Raw genomic sequence first — 22,659 nt, 5'->3', positions numbered from 1 at the left:
CAGGACGTCATCTACCTGCAATCAGGCAGTTTGTAGTCCTTTCAGATTGTATTCTTGCTCTTAGAAATAGACACTCAAGTTTCCTCCATGTCTTTTGATGGCTCAATAGCACATTCTGTTTATTGAATAATATTCTTTTGTCTGGATGTTCCACATTTATTTATTTATTCACCTGTTGAAGGGCATCTGGGCTGCCTCCAATTTTTGACAGTTATAAATGAAGCTGATATAAACATTTGTGGGCAGGTTTTTATGTGGATGTAACTTTTGAATTCATTTGTGTAAACACCTACCAGTGTGATCGCTGAAGTCCATGGTAAACCCATGTTTAGCTTTGTGAGAATCTGCCAAACTGTCCGAGATAGCTTCAGCATTTTGCATACCTGCTAGCAGTAAATGAGAGCTTCTTTGCTCCACATCAGAAACTGATGCTGTTAGTGTATCAGATTTAGTCATGCTAATAAATATGTAGTAGTATTTTCTTGTTTGAATTCACAGTTCCCTGATGACATGATGTTCACTTCTTTGTATATGCTTATCTGCCCTCTGTGTATTTCTTTGGGGAAGTACCTGTTCAGATCTGTTGCCCATTTTTAAATTGAGTTGTTGTGGGGTTTTTTATTGTATTTACTTAGTGTTAAGAGAGAGGGGAAGGGAGGAAGACACAGAAACATCAACATGCAAGAGATTGGTTGCCTCTGGCATGTCCCCCCATCTGGGGACCTGGCCCGCAACCTAGGCAGGTGCCCTGACTGGGAATCAAACTGGCGACCTTTTGGTTCACAGGCCAGCACTCAGTCCATTGAGCCACACCAGCCAGGGCTAAACTGAGTTGCTTGCTTTCTTTTTTTTTTTTCTTTGAAGATTTTATGTATTTTTAGAGAGAGGGGAAAGGAGGGAGCAAGAGAGGGAGAGAACTATCTGACATGTGAGAGATACATCGAGTGGTTGCCTCTGGCATGTCCCCATTTTGGGGCCTGGCCTGCAACCCAGGCATGTGCCTTGACTGGGAATCAAACCAGCAACCTTTCAGTTCACAGGCTGGCGCTCAATCCACTGAGCCACACCAGCCAGGGCACTTGTTTTCTTATTGTTGAGTTTTAATAGTTCTTTATATACTTCGGATACAAATTCTTTGTCAAATGTGAGTTTTGCAAATGTTTTCTTCCAGCCTGTGGCTGTCTTTTCATCTTCTTAACAGTGACTTTTGTAGAGCAGAACTTTTTAATTTTAACGAACTCCAATTGATCAAGTTTTTCTTTCATGAATTATGTTTTACGTGACATATTCAAAATGTCTCTCTTCTGGTCTATTGGTGTATTTGTCTATTCTCTCACTAATACCACGCTGTCTTGATTATTGTGGCTTGATAGCAATTCTTGATGTTGGATAGTGTCTTTCGACATTATATAGGCTATTCTGGGTCTTTTTTGAAATTATTCAACGCAGCCAACCCTGCTTACTCTGCCTCGCCCAATCCTTCCCTCAGAAACTACAACAAAGGCTCTTGCCCACATTTCCCCTCTCTTCCTCTGGCCCTGACAGAACCTGTGGCCCCACATGGCCGTGTTGAGGGTCAGGACCTGAGCTGACTGCTGCTCTCACTTTCTATTCTTTCCCTCATGCCAGGCAGGGGCACATGAAGGGGAAAGCCCCTGGAGAATGGAGTCAGCTGGGCCCTTCCTGTCTCAATGGTTCCATCTTACAAACAGAGGCCCAGACATGGCCTTGACCCCGGGTGTCAGGAAATGATTTAGCTCTGACTCCAAGGGACTGCACGCCCAAGAAGAAGAAAGGCATGTGCCTAGGCCTCTGCCTGAGAATTGGCAAGAGTGTGTAGGAGTGCCAGCTGGTCAAAAGAAGGAGACGTTAATCCTCATCTCAGGCCAGAGCCTCCAAAACAGGCCTTTGGAGCCAACAAGATCTAGGAAGCCCCTTGAACACCTGATTTCTCACAGCCAAGGGCACTGTCCATTTCCTGCCCCTGCAGGTGACAGGTTTGGAAGGAGACCCTCCAGGAAGCAGGCCCCCAAAGCTGAGGGTGCAGCAGGCAAGCGTGGAGTCCCTCCTGGCCAGAAGGATCGGGCCAGGGGCAGCCCAAGGCCGGAGTCCCCCAGGAGGAAGCAGGCGGAGCACAGGAGACACCGAGAGGAGCTGAGGGAACAGAAGCGGAGCACGACCCAGAGGATCCGCGAGGGGAGAAGGAGGAGGGATGGGAAGGTTCCCCTCAAGGAGCAGAGAGCACCTTCAAAGAAGGGAAAGGAGGCGTCAAACAAGGAGACGTGGAAGCAACTGAAGAAACACAGGTGCGTTGTGGCTCTGATTCGGGTGCGTTTTCCGACACGCTTTCTTTCTCCTGCCGGTCCTCCCCCTCTTCTCACGAGGGCCTGATGTCCCCCCGTCTGGGAATAGGCAGCCCCTGCTCTTTTCTCCGATTCCTGTTTGCCCTGTCCACCTCTCCCCATCTGGGGCAGAACCTGGGGGAGGATCATGGCCATCCAGGGGGAGTGGTCACTGGGCACTCTCCACTCAACACCCATGTCACACCAGAGCAACTGGCAGCCCCGAGTGGGGAGGTGACGTGGCGGCAGGGTGGGACAGGGTTCCAGCTCTCCTGAACGCCAGCGGGTGGCTCACCGCAGCTCTCGCAGAGGACCTGAGATTAGTGAACAAAATGGGATTCAGGGCTCCTTGGAAGGCTCTGAGTGCAGCCTCTTCCCAGTCAGGACCTGCGTCCTCTCCTGCGACACGCAGCACTGATCTGGAAGGCCCTCGAGGGTCCCACCAGCTCTGAAGTTCTAGGAGCGGGGATTTGTTCTGTTCTGTTTCCTTGTTCATTTGCACCAGCACACGTGGGTTAGTGAATGGAACCAGCTTACAGAATCATCGAGTCAGAATTTTAGTCTCATGTTTTGCTCCCAGTTTCAATGGGACGATTCCCTCTTTGCCTCCCCCTTTTGCTTTCCTCACTTCTCAGGATGTTTGAGGAGTTCCTGTCAGTAATGGGTGGGGAGGCTTTTGAAACAGCTGGGTTCCAACACACCCTCTTTGCCCACACCCTCAGCCCTTGTCCACAGCGCCTGTCCACCTCTACAGAGGCTCAGGCTCTTAAACGGGGCCACTGGTTTCTTCCGTCACCATGTCACCCTCCTTGTCTCAGGCCTTTTGTCTACTGTCTGGTTGTCCCTGGACATGAGCATGAACAGGGTAAAGGATGCATAGTGCCCCTAACAACTTAAAAGAGCTTGAATGCATCATCAATGGGCCCTGGAGTGTCCTGAACTTTAGAGGGAGGCTGCACCATCCCAAATGGACCACCAGTGTCTGGATGGCAGATACAAAGTAAGGGGTGCAGGCAAGGGCTCTTTGGTGTCCCCCAGCAGGGCACAGAGAGATGAAAAAGACTCAGCTCTGCCCTCCGAATGCTGAGAGACTTGTGGGGGAGACAGGACATGGGCATCAGTCACTGTAAGACTAGGCAGAAAGCAGTATGCACATTAGAAAGAATGGGATTGGGGCTGGGCACCAGGGCTTCTCCCTGGAGAAGATGAGCACATCAATAAGCCCTCTGGAAGCAAAGGTGGAACTGCAACAAGCAATGACCGAAGGCCCCCAGACCGAGGGCACACCCAGTGCCAAGACCCCAAGGCAGATATCACGGAGTGTGTAGAGGTGTGCTCTAGGCTTCCCGGTGTTCAAGGGCTAGGGCCCCCAATCCGCACCTCCCACCCACGACTCCCCTGTTGCCCGTCTGGAGTTCACCACATGCTAAACCCCATGCAGACTGCTGCAAACTGGCCCCTACAACCTGTAGGAGCCAAAGCGCACATCCTGGTATTTCCGTGAACCAACCTTGCTGAGCAGGCTGCCCCAGCAGAACTCTCATCCAGCCCCTCCCTTACCTGCCCTCTGTCAGCTCAGCTGAGCCACCGTTCCTCTGGTGGAGGGAAACCGCGAGGAGCATGCACGGGAATTTGAATTTTGTGGCAGTTGGAAGGGTGTTGGCCAACACAACGGCCACCAGCCCCAAGGTGGGCAGTTGAAATATGGCCAGTGGGACTGAATTTCCAACTTAATTTAATTTTAACTTGATGTTAATGCAGAGCCGTCACAAGAGTTAGTAAATTTCCTTAACTTAGACTGGCAGATGTAGTTTCGAAATCAATTTTACTTTGAAGCCAAAGCATTTCTCTTAAAAATAAAAGAAGGCAAACTAATTTTGTCAATGCGGATGCAAATGTCAGGAGAAAATGATATTCTGTTGCTTGATTCGTTTATCAGGAAACTTTCAATGTATGTCTTAAAAGTTTGGGCATGTGAACCTACTTTCTCAATGATAAAGTTCATGAAATTCAAATATGGATCAAATATGCTTAATGAAAATTTAATGTCTGATTTGACAGGCACTATGAGTGCAAAATGAACACCAAATTTTGAAAAGAGTAAAAAAAGAATATATAATATCTCAATAATTTTTCTATTGATCGCATGTTGAAATTATAAATTTAATATATTAGATGAAAAGAAAGGCATTATTAAAATCAATTTTACCTATTTCTTTTCCACCATTTTATTGTGACTACTAAAACATTTAGAGTTACAGTATGTAGCTCGCATGATATTTCTATCGGGCAGCACTGTGTTAGAGTATGGTATGTGGGGAGGACTCAGAGAAATAGAATTTGGGGAGGCACCCCTCCCAGCACCTTGGGCTGCAGGCAGAGTCGTGGCCCCTTCAGACAGGTGGGGGAGCCACTGAGGGCTTCGGAGCCAGGGCAGGCCTGCCAGGGGTGGTCAGAGCCGTGAGTGTCGGGCTCGTAGCCCGTCTGTCTGGCTGTGGGCTCCTCCAGTTCCACACCCGTCTCATCTCACTCTCCTCTGCTCCGCCCTGGCTCTCCTCCAGGTCGTCCTCCTCGGCCTCCAGTGCCTCCGGTGGGGAGTCTCTGTCTGAGGAGGAACTGGCCCAGATCCTGGAGCAGGTGGAAGACAAGAAGAAGCTCATTGCCACCATGCGCAACAAGCCCTGGCCCATGGCAAAGAAGCTTACGGAGCTCAGGTGAGCGGGTGGTGGTCAGGCGGGGCCTCTTGATGTCCAAAAGCCTCCACTCCTGATGGGCATGGTAGTGCCTTCGTCTTCTCTGCCCCAACGAGGTTTGGCCCGAAGGAGGATTTGCCCTCCCACCTGCTGTGGTCCCTTTCGGTCCCAGCACCAAGCACAGTGCTGAGGGGAGTTGCCGTTATAGCCAGGACGGGTGTGGGCTGTGACTGTGGACAGAGGCCCTGCTGTTTGGCCAGCATGGAGCAGGGCTCGGCTACAGGGACAGAATCACGGTGCTCCAGTTCACACCCAGCCCTCCCACTGCCTGGCTGCTCCCTCTGTCTCACCCCCACCCTATGTGCTGGCTTTTGTGCTTCCCTCACATCCCAGCACAGCCGTGCCTTCGGGGGTGGGGGCAGCTCTCTATGACCCCCCCTGAACAGGTTCAGGCTGATCTTGTGTTCTAAGCACCCAGAGTCTCCCCACACTTGTGGGGAGCAGGGAGGGGGTCTGCCTCACGTCCTCACAGGTGGCCAACACAGGGCCAAGCTTGCAGTGGTGCTCTACGGACACTGCGCCCGCCTTGTGCCCATGTCCCCAGCCCTGCTTTCAACTCAGCCACCTCTCTGGCTTCCGTGTGACAGCGGCACACCAAGCATGTTGTGTCTCGACTGCAGTTTTGAGATAAGAGCAGGCGTCACATCGCTTAACTTCAGGTTTTCCATGGGAAAAGATTCCCATCCAACATTACCATTTCCCCCAAGTCTTTCCTCTGCATGTCTGCTGCGGTTGGGGGCGACTCACCTTCCCCCTTTCCTCTCTCTAAGCCATTTCCCTGGCTGCTCTCACACCTGAGTTTTCTGATGGCTCAAGTCAACTGCCTTCCCTTTTATTAGGTAGAAAAAATTGGTGGTTTTCTCTTAAAGCATCACCTGAAGACCTGTTCATTGACTTTCAACAAAGGAAGGAAGAGACACACAGAGAGAAACATCAATGTGAGGGAGAAACATCAGTCAAGTCTTGAACCGGCATCCTAAGTGCGTGTCCTGACTGGGCATTGAACCTGCAACATTGTGGTGTACGGATATGACACTCCAGCCAACTGAGCCACTCCAGCCCAGGGCTGGCGGTTTAATTTTAACTCTGTTTGCACCCAAGACCATAGCAAAGACGCCGGCTGCGCAAATGCGGTGCAGACCCTGACAAGGGTCCCGGCAGAGCCTCCTCCACTGTCTGCAAATCATTACGTTGCCTCCCCCGCAGCTACAGGAAGAGATGCTTCCCCGGGCGCCTGCCAGCCAGCGCTGACCCACAGAGCTTTCCAGAGTGACGAAAATGCTCTAACTCTGCACTAACAAAGTGGCCACATGTGTCTGTCGAGCACTTGAAAAGCAGTCAATGTGACGGAGAAACCAAAATTTTTACTTATATTAAATTATTTAAATTTAAACTATCATGCATGACACAAGACGAGCAGCAGGTTTTGAAGACAGAACAAAAAGAATGTCAAATATCTTGTTAGTGATTTTTTATATTGAGTACATGCGGAAAGTATGTTTTAAGTATCAGATCAAATGGCTACAAGTTGGGCTGTGGGCGCGGCTGGGGCAGTGGCTGTCTTCCACTTGTCTGAGTCCCATCCCTGCTCCCCCGGGGCCTGCTTCTTCTGCTCAGCCAGAGCGCCTGGCCATCTGCTACTCCTGCAGAGCCTCCTCCCGCTCAGGTGTCAGCGAACACATCTTTTATTAACAGTGGAAAAAGAGCAAGCCTGATGCTTACGGAAACGAGATCTCCAGCTGGCTGGAAGTCTTGGGGACCCCGAAAACCCCCCTAGGGCTATTCAGCTGCCCTGAGCAGAAGTCTAACATACCTCCTGTTCTCCCCAAAAGGCAAAAGGGAGAGTGTCTGCCCTTGGCGGAGGTGAGAAGTGCCTGAGGCCTGAAGTGCTGGAAAGAATGTCTCTCGCTTTCTCACTGGGGCAGGTCTCCCCAGCAAACAGAAGTCTCCTCCTGCACTTGTCTGCAAATCCAGAGGTCACCAGTTCGATTCCCAGTCAGGGCACATGCCTGGGCCAGGTCCCCAGTTGGGGGCGAGCAAGAAGCAACCACACATTGATGTTTCTCTCCCTCTTTCTTCCTCTCTTCCCCTCTCTAAAAATAAATAAAATCTTTTTTTAAAAAGTTGACACATTTCGCCCTGGCTGGCGTAGCTCAGTGGATTGAGCACGGGCCTGCGAACCACACGATCGCGGTTCGATTCCCAGTCAGGGCACATGCCTGGGTTGCAGGCTGGTTCCCTGCAGGCCAGTTCCCAGCAGGGGACGCACTAGAGGCAACCATACATTGATGTTTCTCTCCCTCTCTCCTTCCCTTCCCCTCTAAAGATTAAAAAAAAAAAAAAAAAGTTGACACATTTCAAAAAATGTATATATTGATACATAGTGGAAACATCCTAATACAACCACCTGACAACCAGCCTTGGGATTAATCCCAGGTTAGAACGTGACTTTGACACGTGTTGACAGCCCGCACAGAGGGCGGAGGTTCTGCGTATTGAGCGGCTGCAGTGGGAGCTGGAGCCGTAGCAGTGAGACACACAGCTCCATCATGCCTCCAGCATCCACCCCGAGAATGGACTGCATTCTTCCTCTGCTTGTTTGGGTTTATCCAGTAGCTGCTGGTTAATTGGTTCTCCAGGGGACAGGATGGGGGAGCCCTGCTTCTGTGGCATTTGCTGATTTCCATGGTCTAAGTACTCCTACCAAAGCCAATTTCAAGGTACCAACATTTCGACAGATGTTCGGCCACATTCCTGAATAGCTAACAATAGGTTCTCAGGAGCCAGCCCTTGCCACCTCCCGCACACCACCCCAGAATAGTTCACTGATCCACGTATTTCTCATCCAGCCTTCCTTGTTCACTCACTTATTCATTCAACATTCATGCAGTCCGCGCATATCCACCGAATGCTATATTTCTCTTCTATCGCTGCTGTAACAAATCACAAGCTTAACAGTTTCAGGCAGTGCTCACTGGTTTGCTCACGGTTCTGCATGGCTGGAGTCTCTGCTCAGGATCTCACCAGGCTAAAACCAAGTATCGGCAGGGCTGCAGTTCCCAGCTGAGGCTCGGGGTCCTCTTCGAAGCCCACTGGCTTGGGGCAGAATTCATTTTCTTCTCTTGCTTTCCACCTGGGGCGCACCAATAGAGCATCAGAAATTGTCCTGCTTCGGCTTTTGTCGACTTTCCCTTCTTCCACATCGCTCTGTCTCTGCTTCTTCTGCTGTCCTCTTCTGTTTTTTAAGCTCTCATGTGATTACAGCGGGCCCTTCCGTGTAATCCAAAATCATGTCCCTATTTTCAAGTCTGTAATAGTACATCTGCAAAATCCCTTTTGCCATTCATGAGTGTACCACCAGGGGGAGAAGATCGCTGGGGCCAAAATTCTGCCTACAGGTGCCCACCCTGTAGCAAGCCCTGTGCTTACATTTGAGAATGTGGGGACGAAACGGACAAAATGCCCTTCCTTCACGGAACTTACCTTATACTCAACTAGGAGTGTAAAAACACAGCTTTCAGCCACACAGGCACCCTCATCGTTCAGATTTCTTTTGGCTGGGTGTTAATTGAATTCCTACCCCTACCCCCTTTTTTTTTTAACTAACCAGGGAGGCCCAAGAATTTGTGGAGAAGTATGAAGGAGCCTTGGGAAAGGGGAAAGGCAAGCGACTCTACGCCTATAAGATGCTGATGGCTAAGGTGTGTGGTGCAGGGGCTGCAAACTTCTGAATCCGGGTGACTACCGCAGACACCTCCCACCCTCGCCGCTGTGTCTGGCTGCCCCAGAATCCTGAGCGTGAGGTCCCGTGGACCCTTCCAATTCATCCAGGAAGGGTAACCCGCTCAGTTTCTCTACACTTGTACGTGAGGGTCCCAACACATTTGAAACTTGTTTCTTCTCCAGTGAAGACCCCAACTCATAAAATTAACAATGTTAAAGCCACTGGGATCTCATTTTCCAAGCCCTACATATTGTTTGAGCAATCATCCATTTGTATAGACTGCCTTGATGACTTTTTTATGTATTCCCTGGTTATTGGTGTATTCAAGTTTTAACTTTTTCTTGGGGCCACTTCGATATTTTATATTCTTCCCCAAATGAGATCATTTTATAAGATCTACATATGTATTACCAGAAAGTTACAGGTGGTTGTCCCATAATCTTTGTAATTACTTTCTATATATACTGGGTTTGAATTTTTTTGTTCCTAATGTTATTTTTTTTCTCCTTTTTCAGTTTTAATTTCCTAACAACTACCTATGAGTCATTTTATTAATTTTATCTGGAAACTACCACTTAACAACTGCACACCCAGATCTTTTCTTTCCACCTGAGGAGTGTGCTCCTCTCCTATATCCTTGATAAGTGATTTTGATCAATCATGTTTCTATTCAGAGTTCTACCTTCTTCCTTAGAAAAGGGTTCCCACCCATCCTCTGTCCTCTGTGTTTACCTTCCCTCATTGCTATTAATTCTCTGCTCTCTGTCTCTCTCTCTCTCTTTGCAGTCACTGAAATTTCTCAGATTTATTCTCAAGATCATTTAATCAATTTGCTTCTATCTCAATTACTATATAATGCTTGTTTTCATTCTATTACTGAACTTTTTGCTACCTTGTAAGCCTTCCACACTTTGCCTATATTCTTTTTCATCTCAAATTTGCATCCTTTACTCTAGAAGCCACATTTCTTGTGTCCTATTAAGAATGCCAAATCCTTTCTCCAAATGCGTTCATGTCTCTAGAGGAAACGCCTTCCAAAAATTTCAGAGTGCTGTCCCTTTTCCCTGGTTCTGTGGTGCAGTTTCTCAGGCCTCATTGGTTGTTCCTAGTCATTTGAGTGACATCCACAGACAGGATGGATAGCTCACCTGTGCCTTGTCCAGTCCCTATTTGAAACCTTTCTTCCTGTATAGCTGGAGAGCCAGGTGACAGGCACGACTGTGATCATAACCCCGTCCTAGGGCAGCAGCTACCACCTCACCGAGCTCTGAGCAAGGGTATGGGGGTGTTCTGCCAAGTTTCCTGATTCTCTGAGCCAATGAAGGGTAAGAGCTTCCAGAAGAAGCTTCTCTCAGGCCTCCCCCTGCTTCTGCTCCACCTCCAGGGCATCCTTTTCAGGAGGAGATACTTGCAGCCCTGAGGGGCTGTCAGACAGTTGCCAAGTGACCAAGTGGCAGGTTTTGCCTCCAGGGGCCTCACTGGGCAGCTTCATTACCCACATTGGCCTCAGCCTTGCAAGCCTATAGTTTGTACTGATTTTATCAGCAACCCGATAGGAGATCCATCTGGGGGAGGACTCACATTAATAAAGCTTATGAGACTGATATATAAAACCAGATGCTGGGTTATTAATTTAAAAGGAGAAATAAATGACACAAGAACTGGGAAATCTGAAGTCCAGATCAGCAAGGCATTTTACTTTTAGTAGAGTTAGTTATGTGGAAAGCTAAACTATAATCCCAATTCCAATCTATTCATTTGCAGTGAAAAATTACTGCCATAGACACCAAAATACTCAGAGCCCAGGTGATGGGCAAATGCTTTCCTCATAGACAGACCTACGGAGGAAGCCAAATAAGCCAAGAAGGACTTCTGAGCACGGAATCGGAACTGAGAAAAGTGGGGGAAGCAATGGGACTGAGGTGCGCAATGGCCATTACCTGCCTCACATCCCTCTCTACCTGTCATAGAAATACCTGTGCATTGTTATTAACCAGTCTTTTCCTCATGGGCACCTCTTCTCTTTTGCCTCTGTGACCATTTCCCTCTTCTGACAAGTGCTTTTCTCCCTTATTTAGTACCCGCCCAGTTAGGGTGTGGTCAGAACCTTCAGGTCTGGAAGCCTGCCTGATTCCTTCCAATTTTCCCTTTCATCCTTAGTGAATTTACAAGGGAAAAAAATCTTCCTCCCTGAACAAGTTCTTAGGCGAGCTTTGTAATAGTAGAAATTGATCTTAGGATCTTCTGCCTACTACCCCTTTGCTGTTTTCTATGAATTTTCAACATTCCAACTGGATTTATCACCAGGGGATGGAGGGGGTGTTGGAAAGCAGCCCCCCCTGAAGAGTTGACAGATGTTCACCCCACCCGCAGACAGGCAGACTCTGGGTGTTGGAGGTGGGCAAAGACTGTGGAAAGGGGCGGGATGTCTTCCTAATGCTTTTTTCAGAAAAACAAAACAAAGACAAAGCAGGCTATGGTTTCCCCAGAAGAATGGGAAGCCACGGGCTGACACCTCTACTGGTTCTATCGGCATCGTGGTTTAGCAACATTTCCTATCAGATTTAGACACTTGACTGTCTGCCAAATGTGGATGTGAAAGTGGTGAGGTTTCTTTTTTCCCCTGAATTTTTGTTTTAAGGTGGAAGAAGTTGTATCACAGGTTGCTAACCCATTCAATCCCCGAAACTATACACAAAATTTCTAAATTCATATATAAATTGTCCAATCGAGAAATTTTATCAACCCTGTAGACAGAAGCAAGGTATTGTGTTGCCCCGACTTCTCCCTCACTCCGCGCCAGACTTAAAGTGAAGATTTAATATCCACCTCTGGCAGCCTGGGCTCATTGACTCCAGGATGGCAGCCTCGCCCACAGGCCGACCTCATGTGGACATGTCAACGTCAACCTGCACCTCCACAGGCCCCTCCAGACTCCAAGGCAGCATGTTAATGAACTGAGGGTATTACCTGTTTAATTTCAGAAATGGGTCAAGTTTAAGAGAGACTTCCATAACTTCAAGACTCAGTGTATTCCCTGGGAAATGAAGATCAAGGACATTGAAAGTGAGTATTTTGGTGTCACACTTTTTAGCTGGTTTACTGAAGAGTTTTGCAAGGGCTGGGACTGTGTGTTTGACCATCTGATTAGAATATTTTGGAGATCCTGCTGTATTAGGAAAAGGGACGGGCTTTGGACTAGCTAGACAAATATTTACATTGTGTTTCTTGACTTTCTGATTATGGGAAGGTAGGCAGATTCATGAAGCCCATAGAGCCTCAGGCTAGTTATTTGCAAAGAGAACATGGAGATCAGGATGTCCGGGCCACAGACAAATGTGGAGATTGGATCCGTCACACACAGAAAGTGCTTCCTGGCGTTCATGTCCTCCTCCTGCAACGTTAAAGTCCCACCATCTTTTCTCTCTCCAGGTCACTTTGGTTCGTCAGTGGCATCATATTTCATCTTTCTCCGATGGATGTATGGCGTTAACCTTGTTCTTTTCGGCTTAATATTTGGTCTAGTCATAATCCCAGAGGTAAGAAAAGAACTCCTTATAACTTTGGGGGGGGGGTGTGGAGGCTTATCATGACTACCATCTTCATTTATATTAAATCTCTCTGTTTTACAAAGACTCAAGTCATTCATGATGGATTCTATACTCACATTTGCTACCCGGATAGCTCAGTACCCACCCCCCAAAATGGAACCAAAATATTTGTGTTTCTGAATTAGGAGGTGGACCCTACATTTTTCTATGTCTCATTTTACTTTAAGGTCAGTAAGGAATTACTATCACAGTGAGTTTTTTCTCTTTTACCCTAAAAGGGGGGGCATAGAATGCATTATATCATAATGTATTACCTAAAAATATTAAATTTAAATAGCAGCCCTCACCATTTTTTCAAGTGTAATCTTATTGTAGATATAAGTAGATCCTTGCCTATAAATGGGCAATTGAGAGATAAAAAAAGGAGTAAGTGACTTGGACAAAGTTATACAGCAAATTCGTGTGAATGAGCTCCCAAGTCTTCAGAGCGGTGGCCTGGCATCTTTCCCAACGGCGCCCCTGGTCCATGAAGCGCTGAGCACACACCTTCAGTGTCCTGCCTGAGCTGCGTGGTGCTGGCGCTGGGTGCACAGGGGGATTTACTTTGTGGTAACAATATGTCTGTGTTCAGTATTTTCTTCCTTCCAGGTTTATTCATTGGCTCTATGATAGTTTACTGATCCCTGTTTTATTATCAGTGATTTGTGAATGTACTGGAGTCAATTCTATGTGTGATCCCGTCCTTGAGAAACAGTTCTGCAAGTCCGTTTTTTAGAAAATTAAAAGGACTTCCATGTAATGTGAATGAAATCAGATCAGCCGGAAGAGGTTGATGGTGTATTGTAATAGCACTTGGGAGGAAAGACATGTCACATTATAAAACCACTGAATTCTTTTCTACATGACTTAAAACGTGTAGTGACTAATATGTCGTTAACTAGCCTTCCTAGCCCTTTATAGACATAGCTGGGCATCCAGGGTCATGAGTCCACTTAGTGCCGTGTCCTGGGGCCACTATCACTCTCCCAGCAGGAGAGGAGGGTTTCTAACCTTCCGGCGAGTGTGGGCCAAGCTCTTCCCCTGAGCCTGGTTCTCCCCACGGAAAAAGTATTGTCAGAAACCACTGGGGAAACTTACCCTCGCAGAGCCTTTGTTTTCTTCCTGGGAGCGTTTGTTCCAAATGAATTTATTTCCATGAGAAGAGAGCACATTTAAATTCTGCAGGTCTAGGAGACATCGCTGGAATTGTGCTATACAGTGCTTCAGACAGGCAGTCTTATGGGAAGTTGAATCATTTTAAGGGCACTTACTTTTTTTTTCTAAAAGGTAACATTAAATATCATGTAATTTATGTGAGTTGGTATCATTTATAAGTATTTCTTTTTTATATATATATTTTATTTATTTTTCGAGAGAGGGGAAGGGAAGGAGAAAGAGTGGGAGAGAAATATCAATGTATGGTTGCCTCTCATGCGTCCCCTCCTGGGAACTGGCCTGCAACCCAGGCATGTGCCCTGACTGGGAACCGAACCACAATACTCTGGTTCACAGGCCAATCCACTGAGCTACACCAGCCAGGGCCATTTATAAGTATTTCATATCAAGGGGATTGTTTGTTTGGAACAATGAAAACTTACTGATTGGTGTGTTTCAATGAAGCAGCGTCACCAGAACTGCCCAAGCAAAAGTGCCTTGATTTGATTGGATGCTGATCAGGGAAAGTCGTGTGGGTGTAGGTGGGGGGTGGGGAGAGGGGTGGGGCTGGCTGGAATGAGGAGCCCTGGGCAGCAGGGAGGGACAGATAGGAAAGAGCAGAGGGGCAAAGGCAAATCAAAAGCCTGATACTCAATACCTCAGTCCCAGGTCAGGGCGTGACCAGTGGGAATGGATTAAAAGAAAGGAACCAGAAGTAAAACAGACTAGACTTGTTGACAGCTCAAATAACAGCAGTTGAGGATGTCAGGTGTCCCAAGGTGCCTTCTTAGTGAAGAAATGGCAAATTGGCCACATGGGAATCACACACATCCAAAGTCACTGCAAATTGCCCTGGTGGTCAAAGACACGGATAATAACCTCAGGGCCCAAGGGTTTTCAGCCTAAGCCTGATGACCGGCTATTCCCATGGCTAACGATGTCTCAAGGCTACCCACAGTGAATCAGAGGGTCTGGGAGTAAGAATATTAGAAGTGCTCAAACGTTAGACAACTTGAACGAAATTTCTCCTCATACTTCTATTTCTTTCCCACAAATTGTTAATACCATTTTAATGGAATCAAACAGCTCCAAATGCTAGAACGAGTCTTGTTCAGCTTTAATGACAATCGCCTGCAGAGCCCAGGACGTCCACATGATCCCTGGGGAAGTTACGCCGCCGAAGCTGGCTGTCAGGGCCCTGCTGGATGACACATTCATGTACTTCTTGTGTCAACATTGGCTGGTTGTGGAAATGATGTGTGGAGTTTGCAAAAAACTACCAGGTCCTAGGCCCATACCAATGAATTCAGATTAATCGAATGTGACTCCCTGAGACTCTGGTTGTGGCATCCTCCAATTAAAGGCTCCTATGGTAGGCAGATACCCGAAATTGTCCCCAGTCATCCCCACCTCCTGGTATCAAGCCCTTATATAATTCCCTCCCATCGAATCCAGGCTAGCCTAGTGGCTTGCTTTTAACAGACTATAAGCAAAGGCTGTCACTTACGTGATTTAATTATAGAAGACTGTGACTTCCATTTTGCTGGCATTCTCTTTCGATTCCCTTCTTGGCTTGCATGTTTTGACGAAGCAACCTGCCAGACGGAAGAGGCCCACCTGACAAGGCACTGAGTGTGGCCCTCAGACAGCCAGCAAAGAACAGAAGCCCTCAGTCCACCACCCCGTGAGGAATTAAGCTTGCCAACAACCACATGAGTGCATTTGGAATTAGGTCCTTCCCCAGCCAGACTTTCAGGTGAGACCCCAGCCCTGGCAGAACCCTGACTGCAGCCTGTGACAGACCCTGAGCAGAGAACCCAGCTAAGCCACGCCCAGATCCCTGACCCTCAGGAACTTGAAGATACAAATGTGGTTGTTTCAAGTGTTTAAGTGTTAACATTAGATGACGCATACAACCCCTCGGATGGTTCTAATATGCAGCGAAAGTTGATAATTGCTGGTGACATTAATTAATTCAATTACATCTTCAAAATAGTTCAAAAGCTCTGTTCTAGGGATCATAGAGACAGCATCCAGTCAGTAAGCCTAATATCTGTACTTCCTAAGTATACTTCCTATACTAAGAATAACTATTAAAATAGTTAAGACATGTGAAAAGAAATAAAGAAGGAGCCCATTTGTCTACCAGTAATTTAAAGCGTTAAAAGAAATTGTATATACACTGAAGTCCTCTATTTCTCCCAATTGTATTATCTCCATAACCCTCACATGTAATCACTCTCCTGAACTTGCCATTCAATTTATATTTTTAAATGTAGTGGCTTAAAGTTATAGTTTCTTGCTTTTTCAAATCATTTGTGTATCTGAAACTACAGCCCCTTTTGCATTACAATGTAATTTTTTCTCATTTACATCAAAGTTTTGTCTTTGAGTTATTTTTTTAAAGGGACAACTTTAGCCCTGGCTGGTGTGGCTCAGTGGATTGAGCGCCAGCCTGCAAACCAGAAGGGTCACTGGTTCGATTCCCAGTCAGGGCACATGCCTGCGTTGCAGACCAGGTTCCCAGTTGGGAGCATGTGAGAGGCTACCACACCTGGATGTTTCTCTCCCTCTCTTTCTCTCTCCCTTACCTTCTCTCTAAAAATAAATTTAAAATCTTTTTTAAAAAAACACCCCTTTATATTTTTTAAAAAGGAACAATTTTGGATTTGTTGATTCTTTCTCTTTTCATCTATTGACTTTTAGGGAGGGAAGGGGAAAGGGAGGAAATATAAATAGAATCATGTCAAATGCAGTTATTTTGTGTCTGGCCTCTTTCACTTAGCACAGTGTCTTTGAGATTCAGCCATGTTGTTGTGAGTATCAATACTTTGTTCCTTTATTGCTGAGTAGCATTCCATTGTATGGATGTATTGTCGTTTGTTGTCTCCTCACCAGTTGTGGACGTTTGGGTTGTTCCCAGTTTGGGGCTATTATAAATACAGCTACTGTAAATATTCACATTTAGGTCTTGGTTCTATGTATCTTTATTTTCTATGTCATTCATTTTTACTCTTATTATTTCTTTCTTGATATTTGGGTTTGTATTAGTTATCTATATAATAAAATACCCCCCAAAATTTTGCTGAAAACGACAAGCATTTATTATCTCACAGCTTCTGTGAATCAGGGAGGGCATACCCAAGGTGTTATAAAGGCTCAGTTCATAATAGAGCCTGTAAGGGCTCTATTTCTTCAACTAGGTAGTGGATATACAGAGTTAATTTTCTTTTTGTTATGAACAACTATACATATATACCATTTATATATAATATATTTCCCAATAGGAATATAGATTTAAAACAAACAAAAATATAGAGAATTACCTAGAAATTATAAACCCAATAAAAAATAGCAGTAATGTTACATTAATGGTAAAATATTAAAGCCTCTGTTACTGAAAATCAAGAGCAATGTTGGGTGTGCCATCTCTACTACTTTTAAACATTATTCTGAAATTTCTACCCAAAGCAGTAAGTCAAGAAAATTAAACTTACACATTTTGTAGAAAAAAAAAAAACAAAGTCACTTTAGTTTGGCGGTGATGTTACTGTATACCCTCCAAAATCCCAATGAGTCTGTGAAAAGTTACTTGAATTAAAATGGGACGGAAGTGGGGAGCGGTGGAGGGGTGAGCTGGGAACGGAGTAAAAGACAGAAAGCCGTGCTTGAACAACAATGAAAACAAATAAAATTTTTTTAATAAATAAATAAATAAAAAGTTACTTGAATTAATGGACGAGCATATTGAGATGGCCAGGTAATTCTAAATAAGCAAACATCAAAAGCATTTCCTATACCGTCAATAATCCAGTGTGAGATGAAATTCAAAATTCTGACACTCACAATAGTAGCAAACCTATGGGAGAACTGTTAACAAATTTAATGCATTAGAAGACTTTTTCTGAGGGGCATTAGAAAGCCCTGCAGGGTAAAAGCACAAGTAGATAAAGGGGAGGAGGCGTTCTTGAAACAGGAAACTGCATGTCACAGAAAAGTCAGTCCTTCCCATATGTAGCAATTTATGCTACATATAATGCGGTTAGATATTCTGAAGTCATTGTGTTTTGAGAATGCTATGTGATATAGGGAACCGGTCATAAAAGAATATTAAGCTATTTAAGGGGGAAAAAGGGGAGGGATTTGGAGGAACAAATAGGAAGGACACAGGGACGAGAACTAAGGGGGGTGGAAATGGGAGGGAGGTGGGAGCACAGGGTGGGGGGGCTGGGATGGGAGAAATAGACAAAAAACTGTACTTGAAAAATAACTAAATAAAATTATTTTTTTAAAAAAGAATATTAAGCTAAATAACCAGACTGAAATATGTATAAAATTCAAAAAACGATTGAAAGGAAACATGTGACTACCTAATGAAGTCATTATCTTTAAGACGGCAGGTCATTTTTTACGTGCTCTCTGAACTTTTTCACATTTAAAAAATTTTTTGTTCTCTTTTTATTAAATGTATTGGGGTGACATTGCCTAATAAAATTAATGTGGGTTTTGGGTGTATAATTCTATAATACACCATCTGTATATTGTATTGTTCGCTCAGCAACCCAAGCCAAGTCTCCTTCCACCACCATTTATCCCCCTTTACCCTTCATGGACAATACCGCCCCCATTTCCTACAGTAAGTATGTTACGTATAAAATCAGGAATACGATAAATGTCATTTAAAGAAGAAAGCGAGCGTGTCCTGTTCTGAGAAGGAAAGTCTCCACGTGTCTGTATTTTCCCCGCATCTAATTGCGTCGTTCCGTCCCTGCACAGGTACTGATGGGCATGCCCTATGGAAGTATACCCAGGAAGACGGTGCCTCGGGCTGAGGAAGAAAAAGCCATGGATTTTTCCGTTCTCTGGGATTTTGAGGTACCATTGCCAACATGCCAGTGCACTTTCATTTTGTGATTGGGAGATCTAAAAAATTGTGTGGGTACGTGAGACAGGTTGCATTTAATTATTGAAAAGCCAGTTCCAGCACTATGCAAAACGAGTCAGCCCATTCTGTCCCCCTCAGTCCCCTTCCTAGGTCCCTCTCTGTGGGCACACACTCTGATGAATGTCAGTCCTTGTGAGAACACTGCCCCGCTCCTTCTGTCAGATCAGTGTAAGCTGAGCTTACGGTATGGTTTTTCCTCCCTGTACCCATATGAAGACCTCAAGGCTGTTGCTACTCCAGCTTTTCCCCAAGTGTCACTTGGCACCTTCCAGTGAATGTCCTATTGCTCCGTAAATTCCAATGTCTGTTTAACCAAACTTGCATCTCTTCCACATCTCCTTGATCAGAACCAGCGTTCATCCGATCATCCAAGTCTGAAACCCAAAAGTCATCCTACACTTCTCTCTCTTACCCACCCCACCCCACATCCAATCAATCACTAAGTCTGAGCCCACCTAGCAAATATTTCTTGAATTGGTCCCCTTGTCCCTCTCCCTCCTTACCTCTCCTTTGAATAGCACCCCACTATTCCAGGGCACCAACAGAATCTTCCAGCTCTGCTCCCTGCCTTAGTTTGGCTCCTGCCATCTCTGTCCTCTGCTGCCAGAGCAATCTTTTCACGATGCAGACCTGACCTTGTCATCCCCTACCTCTGATAGTCACTTGTTCCCGTTCCCAAATGGAATGAAATCCAGTGCTCTGAATTGGGTTTACAAAACAACTATTCCTGACCTGGCTGTTCCCTCCTTCTTCAGTCCCTTGTCTATCTAAGACCCCACACTTGATGCTCCAGTGTTATCAAGTTTGGGGGAAATTCCTGAACACATCACACACCTCCGGTGCCTCCCTGACTTTGCTCAGGGTCCTGTGGTCAGGGTAAAACTTTGAAGCTATCTGTGCACATGCACGCAGACACACACACACACACACACCCCTTATCCCTAACGTTAACAACACTCTCCTCTCTGTCCTGTATTTCTTTGTGCTCTGTATAATGGAGAATAGAGGAAATGGAGAAGGGAAAGATGAGGAGATGTGGAGACATGGATAGACTTGGGAGCAATTGAGGGAAGTGAAGGGAAGAACAGGAGGGCCCAGAACTCTCCCTTCCTCCCCTGAGACTCCCGCTGAACCCCTGAGAAATGCCTGGTAGAACGGAGGTGTCTGATGACTGCGCCCAGCACACCAACCCAGAGCACTGGGATTTGCTGTCCCACAGGGCTACATCAAATACTCCGCTCTCTTCTACGGCTACTACAACGACCAGAGGACCATCGGGTGGCTGAGGTACAGGTTGCCCATGGCTTACTTTATGGTGGGGGTCAGCGTGTTCGGCTATAGCCTGATGATGGTCATTAGATCGTAAGTATGACCGCTTGTTTACAGGCTTTTAATTTTGTTCATGAGACAGCCCGCTCCCATGGCCACTCTCTAACTACTCACCTTGTGGGGGATGGAGAGAGAAAACAACAAAAAACCCTCAAACAAGCAAAGTAAATGCAGGTTGTCACATGTGGTATAAAAGATAAACAGGGTATATAATGTGGGGAGATCTGGGAAATGGGACAGAAACTCCTTTAGGTGAGCCTGGAAACTGCCAGTGATGCTGGAAGTCTGAGGCATTTTAGACAAAAGAAAACGTGCAAAGGCCCTGAGGTAGGAAATATTCGAGTAAGTACCAAAGACTGTCAAAAGGCCAGTGTGGCTTGAGGGGAAGCATGGTACCTGGTAAGGGAAGGCTAGAGAGGTTTGCAAGACCTGTTTTGTTTTTCCCCAGAGTTCAACTTCCTTAGAAAACCCTGCTGTTCCTCTGTAACTACTTACATGTGAGAACCCAGCCCAGCACTTACAATATAAACAATAGACCTAAATGAATGTATGTGGCTCTGATTAACCGTGGTATCCTCGCTGGCCCCAACTCTACCTTGTCTCAGTGATCAGAAACGGACTTGGTTCTTAATTGTATTGTAATTATGTCTGCAATTCTTCATTCATGCTCTCTAAAGAAACACTTGACCCATTCCATGAATGGCCTTCTTCTGAGTCAGGGGACCCCATCAACAAAGGCTGGTGCAGGGAGGGGTGGCCCAGTCTCCTGCACACACCTGACCACCAAGGCTCACCTCCCTTCAGCAGGGCCACAAGGGGTCACTTCTCCCAGAAGAGCAGGGGTAGCTGTGTCTGCAGGACAGGAGCAGAGAACTCTCAAAGCCTGGCTAGAAACCCCGAAGGGCCATGTGTGGGACCAGCGGGGCTTCCTACTGCGTCACATCAGGGGAAGTGCTGCCGTTCATGGGGACCTGCCCGGCACGCAGCAGTGACCATGAGCTGATATGTGGCTGCCCTGCTCCATCAAGCAACAGGGAAAAAACCAAGGAGACAGACGTGGTTTTATTCTTAGCCTCTTGTTGTTACCTTTTCCCCTGCTATTATCCCAGATATGTCTGCGGATATGGAACCAAAGGGCTAACTAAGCCAATGAAGCCCCTGGAACACAAATCCCAAAAGCCAACATGTAAGATAGAGTTAGAGAGGAGCACACTCCCTCAACACACACAATGTTTGACAGAGCCCCTGCTTGGAACTGTGGGATTCCCAAGAGCTGACCTCCAGAGGGGAAACTCCACAAAGAGAGGTGGAGGGTAGGTAGAATGAAATGCATGGGTGACCGGGCAGGTCCAAGGTGCTTTCACGAACATACTTCAGAAAAGTACCATCTATCTCAAGACTTACTGTATTTTATATTGGAATAGATTTTCTATCAAAGAAAATAGGTAAGTTAGAAGGAAATGTTCCTCTGTGAGAATAAAGAGTTCTCAAGCACTAGGAGGCAAGTCAAGCCCCAGGAAATCAGACATCGGGGTAGAAAACAGGGCTAAGTGACCCATAGCCTGCAAGCTTGTTACACAAGCGACACCGTGTGTGTTTGCAGAGGACTCTGAATTTGGGAAGAAAGTGCTCCGAGTCCCATCTGTCTCGGCCTGTGTTCCTGTGCGGTTCATTCCTTTACTGGATGTCTGCTACCTGGGCCCAGTATTGGCTCAGGCCAGGGTCCCCTTGGGCTGACGCAGCAAAAACAGGGCAAGCATGACGGCAGCGCTGTGTACCCTACAGGATGGCCAGCAACAGCCAGGGCAGCACAAGCGAGGGGGAGAGTGAGAACTTCACATTCAGCTTCAAGATGTTCACCAGCTGGGACTACCTGATCGGGAATTCAGAGACGGCCGATAACAAGTACGCCTCCATCACCACCAGCTTCAAGGTAGCTGCCCGGGGCGGTTCCCACTTCCTGGGGGAGCCCTGGGTGCCTCTGGTCCTTGGGAGACTTCTCCCAGCTGGGTCATAGGAAGTAAGATTGCCAAATAATCTGTGGCAAGAGCTGTACTTGAAGCAGGAGCCCAGCTTTCAAACCTTTAAGAAAAAAATGCTCACAGCTGGTACCCACTACCGGTTTCTTAATAAGTCAGAGAATCACAGATGTCAGGACCTGGTCATGCCGATTGCCTTGTGGAACTGTTTTCTGCTGAGGGACATGAAAAGATAGATGCCTTTGGGGCAGATGTTCTCAACCTTTTAACATATGTCTGAATCATCTCAGGGGCTTTAAAAGTCTTCTCGGTCCCACCCGCAGAGAATATGGGATAATCGGTTTTAGGCAGCATCCTGGCATTGGATTTTTTAAAAAGCTCCTCTCAAGTGATTAGCACACCCAGAAAGAGTTGAGAATCCTGGTTAGGGGGTGTGGGAATGAAGGAATTAATTATGTGCTTGACTCCACAATGAGTTACCTCATCAACTGGTTCATAGAGATGTGAGATGACCTACACACCTCTCCCTGTTAAACAAACTAAGGGGTAACCAGATTAATGCAGGCAGAGGCTGTAACACTGAAGCACTGCACATCTTGTTGGTTTTTTCTCCATGACTATAGAAACCATTCAAAGTTATCGATAGCTCAATATTTCTCCTGTCTGATCAGCCACACTTGCCCCCAGGACCCAGAAATGGTCGGATTTATAACACAACTGTGCTCGGTTTTCTTATCTTTTCCCCTTTCCTCTCTCCTGGCCCTTCCTGGGAGAAGCGAGCTGCTGCCCACTGACGGGCACCTACAGGTGGTGGGTACACCCACAGGAGCAGGGCGCGGGCT

The 22,659-nt window shown here is 46.4% G+C and overlaps 1 protein-coding gene across 1 annotated transcript in view; it reads left to right on the top strand.

Annotated features, from left to right (window-relative positions):
• TMC2 (transmembrane channel like 2) overlaps positions 1-22,659 on the top strand; it is a 56,292-nt gene that overhangs the window by 5,127 nt on the left and 28,506 nt on the right. Inside the window, exons 3-10 of the mRNA XM_053671247.1 lie at positions 1,991-2,306; positions 4,904-5,056; positions 8,706-8,796; positions 11,804-11,885; positions 12,252-12,358; positions 18,341-18,439; positions 19,729-19,871; positions 21,624-21,771. Of these exons, the coding sequence (XP_053527222.1) occupies positions 1,991-2,306; positions 4,904-5,056; positions 8,706-8,796; positions 11,804-11,885; positions 12,252-12,358; positions 18,341-18,439; positions 19,729-19,871; positions 21,624-21,771 (1,139 nt within the window). The remainder of the gene's footprint in view (positions 1-1,990; positions 2,307-4,903; positions 5,057-8,705; positions 8,797-11,803; positions 11,886-12,251; positions 12,359-18,340; positions 18,440-19,728; positions 19,872-21,623; positions 21,772-22,659) is intronic.

This window comes from Artibeus jamaicensis, unplaced genomic scaffold (assembly GCF_021234435.1).
Source record: "Artibeus jamaicensis isolate MK-2021 breed Jamaican fruit bat unplaced genomic scaffold, CSHL_Jam_final contig_685, whole genome shotgun sequence".
In the NCBI taxonomy this organism is placed as follows: Eukaryota; Metazoa; Chordata; class Mammalia; order Chiroptera; family Phyllostomidae; genus Artibeus; species Artibeus jamaicensis.
The sequence above is the reverse complement of the archived record's forward strand: the minus strand, read 5'-3'. Positions and strand labels throughout refer to the sequence as shown.